This window comes from Lepidochelys kempii, chromosome 3 (genome assembly GCF_965140285.1).
Source record: "Lepidochelys kempii isolate rLepKem1 chromosome 3, rLepKem1.hap1, whole genome shotgun sequence".
Lineage (NCBI taxonomy): Eukaryota > Metazoa > Chordata > Testudines > Cheloniidae > Lepidochelys > Lepidochelys kempii.
This window is the reverse complement of record NC_136382.1, coordinates 58,281,589-58,293,832: the sequence shown is the minus strand read 5'-3', so window position 1 is coordinate 58,293,832 and position 12,244 is coordinate 58,281,589. Positions and strand designations below refer to the sequence as shown.

The window sequence follows — 12,244 nt, the reverse complement described above, 5'->3', positions numbered from 1 at the left end:
GGCAGCCAGCACATCCCTCAGCCTGCACGGCTTCCTGCAGCCCCCATTGGCCGGGGACAGCGAACCGCAGCCAGTGGGAACTGCAGTTGGCCGAACCTGTGGACACTGCAGATAAACAAACCGTCCCGGCCCGCCAGCAGATTTCCCTGATGCGCCACGTGCCAAAGGTTGCTGATCCCTGGTGTAGCAGGTCCAAAAATAAATTAAGGATGCTTCATGGATTTCTTTGTTTGGCTTGAATTACCCTATTTTCTCTAGACACATAGTAATTTTTTTATATACTGTATGACCCTACCTTTATTTAAACAATGTCACTCAAAATACATAAGTAAAGGATAGGTATATAGTCCTATAGGTAGTGATAAGCTCGATAAAGAGCTATATAGTTTTAATATATACATGCACTTAGGCATTAGAACAGCGTATCTTATACTTGAAGCTAGGGTTGATGGACTATCCAGGTAAGAAATAATTTAGGGACCAATACAGAACGGCTCACTCTCCTTGCAAATTCACTGAGATCTGCAGTGGTGCCACCCAGTTCACTCAAGCTCCTCAGGCTCTGTTTACTGAAATCCCTGCTTCCCCCATCCTCCGTGTGTGGCCTCAAATCCCTCTTCCTGGAGAGAAAATGTGACAACAATTCTGTGAGTTAGGAGTCAGAGTTTGAATACTTAGTCCCCTACTATGGGTTTTCCTTGGAAAGAGAGCATCAGGCCTTACACCTAGGTGCCTAAATTAATCCAATAAAATACAATTAATTCAACTCACTGGTTTCTGACATATATTTTACTGAAAGCACATAAAGTTATATTTCTGTACAGGCCTAAAAATTGTGTCCAAACAAGGGTCTTTGGGATTTTCACATTATTGCACTGTATACATTTAGACATTATTCTTCATTGTCCTTTCAGATTCAGGAAACCTGGAACTCCACTATTGAATTTTTTCAAAGGAATGTCAGCAATTCTGTCTACTAGGTCAATATTTGATTCCTGTCCTTTTGGAATGAGGTACTTTTTATTCTAATACTGAGTTTCTGTAGTGTTGGGAATATTTGGAGGAATCACAGGTAATAAACAGAATTTTCTTAGATTTTACCTTGCAGTAGAACTGTCTGAGTTTACAATTAGGGAAACTAAGAATCACATTAAACACTGTTTTAGGGCTGAAAGTACCACACAATCATATTTTTGCAAGCAAAAGTCACTGCAATCGTCTTCACTGCAGTGGAAGACATTGAGTGCTCTAAAGAATTATAGTATAACATGAGTCTCCTCAGGCTGAATTTAATATTATCTTTTAAAAACTTTACAAATTAAAAGCCTGATGCTATATTCCTGGCACACCTAAAACTCCAATTGATTTGAAATTTGAACTTGATTTGAACAAGATTCAAAGAGTTATTGTATACTTTACGGATAACAAAAATATCCAGAGTTACAAGTAATTAATGCATTAAAAAATCCTAAACAAACAAAAATAAACCCTATGGGAAGTGATATAAAACTTCAGAGTTCAGAGTTCAAGCCAATCTCTATAAGTATTAGGAATCAGAGCAAGACATTCATGGCAGGCAAATTACTCCACCTCTGCCTTCTGGGGAGTTTCCTGCACCCTTCTCTGGAGCAGCTTGTTCTGGCCACTGTCTAAAACAGAGTACCAGACTATTAGGTGGATCACAGGTCTAATCCAGTATGTTAATTCCTCTGTTCCTGTTTCATTGGGGGTTGAAGTTCAGAAGGAATGCAGTTTCAAACCACATTATATAAGCTTTAAATAAAAAAAATAATTATAAATAAAATTAAAATATGTAGCTCTTAATAAAGGGGGAATATATCAGCACAGACACTTTGAATACTGCCAGACCACTTTTAAATTTTAAATTACAGTATCTGATTTGGTAGATCTGAACTAATACGGTTTATTTTAAGTAACAATCTGTTTGCTACTTAGATTAATGAGACTGAGTGGTAATGACCCTTTTGCATTTCTGAGCAGCACAACATAGTATTAACATAACTTCTAATTCTGGACTTCAAATGATCCCATTAAAGTTATCACTTGACTCAAATGCATAATTTAGCATGCATGTTCAGTTTCAAAACATAAGACTAGAAGTAGATGAATATTTACATTTTTAATTGAAATCTCAATAAAAACAAACTTGCTTCTACTGCTCACAAAAGAGAAAAAGAAAAACAAGGAAAAGCAGAGACTTGATAATACAAATAAACAAAACTGATACTTACCTTCACTTTGGGATTATCCTAACTGTGTGATAGAAACACTACAGTATGCCTGGGTGCTGTGCTATTCTGAAGCTTTCCTTTCTGTTAGCAACAAAGGACATTAAGGGGCTTGATCCTATTCCTACTGAAGTCAATAGCAAAACTCAGCGAGTTCAGCAGGAGCAGGAGCAGGACTGGCGACCTTAAAACATTTCTTCCTTTTGCTTCTTTCTGTATGAGCTGTTTCCCCTTCGGGCCACACAGATACAAGGCTTTTAAGATTTCTGAAGTAGCAATAAAGAATTGGAACCCCTAAAGCGCATAATGAAGCACCATGCTGCACTCTAATTTATTTGAATTCACTGACCCCATTTTGCTGGTGTTGTTTTTAAATAGAAAACACTAGGTTTTCTCTTAATTGAGAAATAAGATGTAATCTCTTAAAAATAATATTAAACATGTTGGTACTACACCTACACCTTAAAATTATGCGCGTTATATAACTGACCTTTATATGCTGCAGGTTACAAGTCCTGCATTTGTACTGAATTGTTCTGTCAAAAAAGATTTTGTACATGCAGTATGTCATTCATGTCTAACCCATAAACTCTTGATACCCACATATGTCTCTTTGCATTTCCTTGCCTCATGTAAACAAGGCTTCTGAGAGATAAACACATTCATTCGTCAGGACAGAAAAGATTTATAATAGATATTTTTAAAACATTACTGTATGGATTCTTTGCCAAGTTTAGAAATCAGACAAAATTAAATGACTCAAAAACTCCTTCGGAGATGGAAAGAGCTTTTTCTCAGTGTACTACATTCTGACATACACATATGATTAGTCCATATCCCCTGGGTAAAGTATAAGCTTCAATATTTAAAGGGACCTGTTTTCAATTTGAGTATATTTCACTCACCTGTTTGGCTAAGTTGGGATGTGCTTCTGCTCCTTCGAGATACTATGGCAACCACTTTGGCACTGAGGCTGGATCGTCTTTTCTTTCCACCTGTTCCAACTGTCCCAACAGCAGTGTCTGATTGACTCCCATCATTATGTTCCAGTTTGTACATCTCTCCACTCACACTTGTGCTTTTTGTGATGGTTCTCCCTGAAGTCCCCATCCGTCTGCCTTGCATTTTAGGGGTAAACGTGCTATATTTACAAAGTAAAAACATTTAAATTAAGTCTATGTGTAATAGTGTCTCCAAAATGAAATGCATTTGATTAGCAAATTAATTCAACAGTCATTTTAAAGTAAAATCTTGTTATAACTCTGTTTATTTGGTATCCAAATATATAATTGATTTGACATCTCTCAAACGATATGCTCTCTAGATTGTAATCTATCCTTCACTTCTTCTACAAAAAAATAAACATGACGGTTCTTCAAAAAGGTAGAAACACAGAGATGTATCAATTACATGGAGTCTTGTCTATATATCCATTGAATATATACAGTGATACTCCAGTAATTTGACTTCCAACATAAACAAATATATGAAACAAAACACAGGTAGGTTAATATACATAAATTATAAGCATTGCTCGCAATGGACTGGGCTGTCACTAGATACAGAAGACTCTGCTACCTGCTACTCTTTACTAAAAGAGAAGAATAAATAACCAGACCCCCATTAAAATAACTCTATTCATTTTTATAAGGCAATGTATTCCAAGGACCTCAAAGGTCAATTGAGTAGCTTGCCAAATGTGACTGGTTCCCTTGTAAGCAAGGATGTAATTTATCTGAGTATCTTCTATGTCTTCCTATTCGTTTTCTCAAGTAAATGCAACAATCCTTCTATGGAGGAAAAAAATGTAGTCTTAAGAATGTCACAAATGAGTCAGATAAGGCAGGAGAGGTAATATCTTTTACTGGACCAACTTCTGTTGGTGGAACATACAAGCTTTTAAGCTTCACAGAGCTCTTCTTAGGGTCTGAGGAAGGAAACCAGTGTGTCTGAGCTAAATACAAGTGGACACAGATTGTTAACCATAAGGGGTTAAGATATGTTAGGGGAGACCATTTAAAACAAAGTGGGCAATTAGGGGTCAGCAAGCAGTGGGGTGTGTTACAAACTGTTGTAATGATCCATAAACCCAGTGTCTCTGCTGCATCCAGGATTTTTAATATCTAGCAGAGTTATGAATTAAGTTCCCAAGCTTGTCTTTTGAAGAGGTTGTGCAGGTTTCCTTTAAAGATGAGTACTGAGAGGTGAGATATGGGATGATCAATTTGTGAAAAGTGTTTGCCCACAGATGATATGGTGTTTTTGTCTTTTATCATTTTTCTATGAGTTCATTGGAGAGCATAATGATTGTCTGGTTTCACCCATATAGTTGTTGGGGCATTTGATGCTGGATGAGTCAGTTTTATTTGTCCACCAACCAATGGGTCTTTCACTAAATTAACTCAAAAAGCAAATCACATAGCCAGGTTTGTTTGTTTGTTTCATTTCCACTTGATAAAACAGCAAATACCTGTTTGAATTTGAGTGCTCTCTATTTATAAACCTCCTGTTTGATGCTGCAGACAAAGACTGGACAGAGCATTGGGAACTACACTCTAGGGAACAATCCCACTTTAGCAAAGGGACAAACTAAATTACTTAACGACAGATTTCAGAGTAGCAGCCGTGTTAGTCTGTATTCTCAAAAAGAAAAGGAGTACTTGTGGCACCTTAGAGACTAACCAATTGGTTAACACAAGGAAGAAAGGAGAGCAGCAGAATACAGACCCTGGACTTCAGAAAAGCAGACTTTGAGTCCCTCAGGGAACTGATGGGCAAGATCCCCTGGGAGAATAACATGAGGGGGAAAGGAGTCCAGGAGAACTGGCTGTATTTTAAAGAATCCTTATTGAGGTTACAGGGACAAACCATCCCAATGTGTAGAAAGAATAGTAAATATGGCAAGCGACCAGCTTGGCTTAACAGTGAAATCCTTGTTGCTCTTAAATACAAAAAAGAAGCTTACAAGAAGTGGAAGATTGGACAAATGACTAGGGATGAGTATAAAAATATTGCTCGGGCTTGCAGGAGTGAAATCAGGAAGGCCAAATCACACCTAGAGTTGCAGCTAGCAAGAGATGTTAAGAGTAACAAGAAGGGTTTCTTCAGGTATGTTAGCAACAAGAAGAAAGTCAAGGAAAGTGTGGGCCCCTTACTGAATGAGGGAGGCAACCCAGTGACAGAGGATGTGGAAAAAGCTAATGTACTCAATGCTTTTTTTGCCTCTGTCTTCACGAACAAGGTCAGCTCCCAGACTACTGCACTGGGCAGCACAGCATGGGGAGAAGGTGACCAGCCCTCTGTGGAGAAAGAAGTGGTTTGGGACTATTTAGAAAAGCTGGACGAGCACAAGTCCATGGGGCCAGATGCGTTGCATCTGAGAGTGCTAAAGGAGTTGGCGGCTGTGATTGCAGAGCCATTGGCTATTATCTTTGAAAACTCATGGCGATCGGGGGAGGTTCCAGATGACTGGAAAAAGGCTAATGTAGTGCCCATCTTTAAAAAAGGGAAGAAGGAGGATCCTGGGAACTACAGGCCAGTTAGCCTCACCTCGGTCCCTGGAAAGATCATGGAGCAGGTCCTCAAGGAATCAATTCTGAAGCACTTAGAGGAGAGGAAAGTGATCAGGAACAGTCAGCATGGATTCACCAAGGCAAGTCATGCCTGACTAATCTAATTGCCTTCTATGACGAGATAACTGGCTCTGTGGATGAAGGGAAAGCAGTGGATGTGTTGTTCCTTGACTTTAGCAAAGCTTTTGACACGGTCTCCCACAGTATTCTTGTCAGCAAGTTAAAGAAGTATGGGTTGGATGAATGGACTATACGGTGGATAGAAAGCTGGCTAGATTGTCGGGCTCAACGGGTAGTGATCAATGGCTCCATGTCTAGTTGGCAGCCGGTATCAAGTGGAGTGCCCCAGGGGTCGGTCCTGGGGCCGGTTTTGTTCAATATCTTCATAAATGATCTGGAGGATGGTGTGGATTGCACTCTCAGCAAATTTGCAGATGACACTAAACTGGGAGGAGTGGTAGATACGCGGGAGGGTAGGGATAGGATACAGAGGGACCTAGACAAATTGGAGGATTGGACCAAAAGAAATCTGATGAGGTTCAACAAGGACAAGTGCAGAGTCCTGCACTTAGGACGGAAGAATCCCATGCACCGCTACAGACTAGGGACCGAATGGCTCGGCAGCAATTCTGCAGAAAAGGAACTAGGGGTTACAGTGGACGAGAAGTTGGATATGAGTCAACAGTGTGTCCTTGTTGCCAAGAAGGCCAATGGCATTTTGGGCTGTATAAGTAGGGGCATTGCCAGCAGATCGAGGAACGTGATCGTTCCCCTCTATTCAACATTGGTGAGGCCTCATCTGGAGTACTGTGTCCAGTTTTGGGCCCCAGACTACAAGAAGGATGTGGATAAATTGGAGAGAGTCCAGCGAAGGGCAACAAAAATGATTAGGGGACTGGAACACATGACTTATGAGGAGAGGCTGAGGGAACTGGGGATGTTTAGTCTTCAGAAGAGAAGAATGAGGGGGGATTTGATAGCTGCTTTCAACTACCTGAAAGGGGGCTCCAAAGAGGATGGCTCTAGACTGTTCTCAGTTGTAGCAGATGACAGAACAAGGAGTAATGGTCTCAAGTTGCAGTGGGGGAGATTTAGGTTGGATATTAGGAAAAACTTTTTCACTCGGAGGGTGGTGAAACACTGGAATGCATTACCTAGGGAGGTGGTGGAATCTCCTTCTCTAGAAGTTTTTAAGGTCAGGCTTGACAAAGTCCTGGCTGGGATGATTTAGCCGGGGATTGGTCCTGCTTTGAGCAGGGAGTTGGACTAGATGACCTCCTGAGGTCCCTTCCAACCCTGATATTCTATGATTCTATGATGATTCTACTCCTTTTCTTTTTATAAATTACTTAATAAAGTCTAACATCTCAGATTCCTAATACTAGGTGTTACCTTATCTCTAATGGTAGTGCTAAATTGGCAATCATCCCCATATAGACCTGGAAATTTAAACTGCAGCTTGACCCACTTTATGTTTTGGAGTTGTTAAATTAGACTAACAGTCTGGGTTCTTGATCTTAGTTGTATCACTACTGATTAACTTTACTGCAATGTACAAACAAAACACAGTGGGATAAGTCTGAAGGATGGTTAATTGAGTATTTTATAATCTCCATTTTGAAATGGAAAGTGGAATTTATTGATGAACTGGACTTGCCAAGGCCTCCTCAGAAGTGATGACATACCAGCACCCTAAAGAAGAGGCTGATTAGGCAGCCTCCTTCAGATGGAGAGGTGGGCTTCTCTGCTTCACTTGGCAAAAAGTACAAGCAGTAAGATATAAGATAGACAAGAAAGTTTGTCAGGAGAGGAGTGAAGGGGGCTGGGCTGTGAAGAAGAGTCTTCCTCCTAGGTGGGGAGGACCTGAGTTTTGTGACTGCCTTGGTGTTTTCATGGATCTGGGCATCGTTAAGCCTTAATCCATTCTTCTCCAAAGAGTGATCATAGAGAAGTATAAAATAAATACAAATCTAGAGTGTTTTTATTGCCACATATCCAGGTTTGTTAATCTATCACAATATAAACAGCACACATAATAACCTCTGTCACTGTGAGATACAAGAAACAGGAAAAATAACATCTTGCAATATTTCTAAGAAAACTATTATTTTGTATAAAAGTGATTCTCTGTCTTCCCTATAAATATTTGTTTGATCACCTTTTATCACACAGCAGCTTGTTATTGTAAGCTTCAAAGAAGCTTTATGTGGAAACTAAAACATCTATACTCTTGTCTTAGACAATGTGCTATGCTGCATTGCAGTACTCAAGGAGACTTTTTAGTGGACTACCTGAGGCAAAAAGACCTTAATATAGGTCCACTTCTCCCCCTATGTAGCAAACCACTTTTGTTTTATATGGGAAGAACACATACATTCCGATATTTCCAATACAACATTGTTTTATATTTCTTCGTATGCTGCATGTAAAAACCTTAACAAATCTGAATCCTTAAGAACCTGCAGCAGTCATCAAGAAAACATTGTCCCTTTCAATTAAACTGTTCCCTTTTTCCAAAAACATCATTGCACAAAAAGATGTTGTACAAAAAGCATCAGAGAAAAGGATCTATGTACAAGATGTTACTACATTTATATTGTCTTCATGAAAGCATGTAGCAAACTATAAAATTCAATGGATTGAGTATTACTGACAAGAATTACGTTATTTTTAAGTAACTACTTCAATGAATATGTACCATTAAGTTAAATTTGCAAATAAGTGCTTGAATCTGCAAACTCTTACTCATTTGAGTAGTATTTACATATAGGAGAAGTTCTTCCAGTTTCAATGCAGGAGTTCAAACTTCTTGAATGAGTCAGAGTTTGGTGGATCTGGTATTCAGGAAGGACCTCTCAAATAAATTAATTTTAAAAGCCACATTTTCTAAAATAGACTCTGAATTTGTGCACCCAGTTTTATGTATAGTCAAATTGCAGCTGGTGCAAATAGGAAAATTAAGATAATTAATTACCTGATTTTTTAAATATAAATAATATTTGTCATTGAAAATCTAATAATTAGTTATCTGGATTCTATAATGCCTGCCTTCAAATGACTGCATGTGTACACTAGCAAAGACACAAGACTCCTGGATAGGAGACGAGACAAAAGACTCCTGGCTTTTCAATGGATTGTATACATCTAAATAAATAAAATTTAAAAATTACCTCAGGCATCTCCATGCTGTGGACTTCTCCATGGCCAAAACCAATCTCAACCTCATTAGGCCAATCTGATCAGGGTATGCACTTTTTGAGTTTACTGTTAGATCTATGCACTATAGTATGATGCATTACCACTGGATGTAAGGATGGGGCATTTAACACATGCATAGTGGTCCGCCATCACGGCACTTTTGAAATAGCTGGAAGGAGGATTCTAAGAGCATTGTGTCTCATAGTCAAAAAGAATGCATAAAACATTATCTCTTTGTATCCTATCAGCTCATGGGAATACAGATGTGGCTCAACCATGGATCCAACTCTCAACACAATTCTCAAGCTGTTTGGTAGATTGCATATTTCTCTGAGAACAAACAAATATTTTCTTTGAAAACGTTCCTTTGTATCAATCTAATCCTTTAGTTTAATTTGCTAATAATGGAACTTAGTTTTGTCAATGAATTTGTGTTACCAGCACTTTTAAAAAAATAAAATCACTTTTCTTTTTACCACAAGATCAGACTTTATAAACAATTAAATTTCCTGCAATATGGGGAGGGCACTCTTTATTAAGTCAGCACAATATGCCAAACTAATATTAATTCACCTAATGTGTAACCAGTGGTCAGTGGGTGTCCTCTTCTGTACCAAATTCACAGATGATGCAAATCTGTTACAGTTCCAAACCTACAGAGCCTGGTTTTTATCTGAAACTGTTGAGAGTCATGCATTCAGTACTGAGGTTATGTCTACACGGCAACTGGGGGCAACCTTGTACTCACTCAGCTCAAGCTGGCATGCTAAAATTGCAGTGTGAATTTCATGGCACTGGCAGAGACTCGGACTAGCCACCCTAGCTCAGACCCAGGGGATTGGGTGGGTGTGAGAGCCTGAGCTGCCACCCAAAATAGCAATTTTTAGGCCTCTAGTTTGGCTTGAGTTCATGAGAGTCTGTGTATTTGGGCTGGGAGGCATGCTCCCAGCTGCAGTGTAGCTACACCCTAAATGTCCCCAGTTCAAACCCTGGTGCTATCATAGATGAAGGCCATCATACTTGTACACAGATTCATTCTTTTCCTTTTTACCCCAGTCATGATGGTAGGCTCACATAACCAAAATATTACCTTTGTGGGTGTGGCATGAGATGAGAAATTCTCCCTCTTGCTCTCAATACCCAAGTAAACTGTTTTACAAGTATGCTGATTGCTTCATAAACTAAATACTCTACCTCACTTGCTTTTACTATTTTATTGCGAGATCAACCTCTTTATAATGACATCTATTTCACTGCAGTAAAATCTAACTTTTCAAAATATCTTACCTAACAGTCATATTTTATTTCATATAACACACACATTTTGTTCCCCTTTTCCTTCCCACAAATACTTCAATGCCAACTGAATGTGAATCAGGACTACCCAACCCATAGGAATACAGCAGCTAATGCATTCTTTGTATTTACTCTACATATACCAACCAATTCGAAATACTCTAATGAAAGTTACAAAATCCACTTAGAAACTTCTTTTGTGAACAGGGAATACAAATTAGGATTATCTCTAAGACTTCAATTATAGAACATGAAGGTAAGTGTATATTTTCTAGCTCTGTAACTGAAGGTTGCTAGGACAATTAGCACACTTTAGGAAAATGCTGCATAGCATTTGAAAGGTTATATTTGGAAGTTTTGAAACTTCATATTTAAACTTCATATTTAAAAAATATTGACAGTGTTAGACTGTCAATACTGTGGAGGAACCGTAGCAGGTTTGCCCTTTGTCTCCCCTAGCTCTCTTTTAAACTATTTCTCTCACAATATTTTCTGGGTACCTTAGCCCACTTCCTGGAGGAGATTTTGAAAGGTGCACTGGGGGAAAGTGGTGAGAGGATTAGTTGATCCATTTCAGTACGCCCACATCACACTGCCTGTACATTGTTTCAGTGTAAGCCATATTTTAAACCTTCTGAAAGACTAGTCTATTCCAACTTGTTCTTTGGATCATAGGCATCGTCTTTATGAGTTGCTGGGAGGTGCTTGACCCCTCGCTCCACCTCAGGCCCTGCCCCCACTCCACCCCTTCCGGCCCCTGCCTGGCCTCTTCCGCTCCACCTGGCCTCTGCTCCACCCCTCCCTGCCCCGTTCCATGCCCTCCCCCGAGCGTGCTCTGCCCTCTCTCCTCCCCCACAGCACCTCCTGCATTCTGCTAAACAGCGGATACGCAGCAGGCGAGAGGTGCAGGGGGGAGAGGCAGGAGCTGATCAGTGGGGCTGCTGGTGGATGGGAGGCACTGGGGGGAGGGAGGGAGAGGAGCTGATTGGGGGGCTGCTGGTAGGTAGTGAGCACCCACTATTTTTTTCCGTGGGTGCTCCAGCTCCGGAGCACACACGGAGTCGGCGCCTATGCTTTGTATGATTATCAACTGGCAAAGGACTTTTATGTGTGAACATTAAATGTTGTACGCATGTTCTAGGGCAGTGGTTCTCAAAGCCGGTCCGCCACTTGTTCAGGGAAAGCCCCTGGCGGGCTGGACAGGTTTGTTTACCTGCTGTGTCCGCAGGTTCGGCCTATCGTGGCTCCCACTGGCCGTGGTTTGCCACTCCAGGCCAATGGGGGCTGCAGGAAGGGCGGCCAGCATGTCCCTCGGCCCGCGCCGCTTCCCTCAGCCCCCATTGGTCTGGAGCAGCGAACCGTGGCCAGTGGGAGCCATGATCGGCCGAACCTGTGGACACGGCAGATAAAGAAATCGGTCCGGCCCATCAGGGGCTTTCCCTGCACAAGTGGTGGACCGGCTTTGAGAACCACTGTTCTAGGGTTCTTGTTCTTGGTTGAGGTTCTTGGTCACCAAAAAGTCACCAGGAGCTTTAACAATGCTCCCAAGTGCCAGATGAGGCTAGATATGAGATAGGCCCTATTGGCCTGTGGCAGAGAGCCAGCTCCTAGGCTACCATGATTACCTCAGGATCTCTTCTTTTTATTTTGTTTTTAAAAAGTAAATTTCTAGCCCTCATGGTTATAAAAGAAAGGACAGAGAATGTGAACCCAGTGTAACCAGTGCAATACTATCTGTCTGAGTCTGCAGACAGCCTGACTCTGACACAATAGTTCTGAGTAGTGTGATCTGCCCCACACATTCAAATAGGGTGTTAACTCCATGGCTCACTATACCAGGGTCCTGCCAACACTACCCCAGCAGAAACTAGTTTATGGCAGTGCAGCAGGCCTGGCTCATTTACCCACCCACACAGATATACCAAGGCT

General features: G+C 40.7%; 1 protein-coding gene across 42 annotated transcripts in view; it reads right to left on the bottom strand.

The window, feature by feature from the left end:
• Positions 1-12,244, bottom strand: part of RIMS1 (regulating synaptic membrane exocytosis 1) — a 507,196-nt gene that overhangs the window by 56,720 nt on the left and 438,232 nt on the right. For 32 of the 42 annotated variants that reach the window (XM_073336446.1, XM_073336400.1, XM_073336415.1 and 29 more), the window contains one exon: positions 3,155-3,390. The exons of the other annotated variants lie outside the window; for them this stretch is intronic. In XM_073336446.1, the coding sequence (XP_073192547.1) occupies positions 3,155-3,390 (236 nt within the window). The remainder of the gene's footprint in view (positions 1-3,154; positions 3,391-12,244) is intronic. 42 annotated transcript variants of the gene reach the window in all.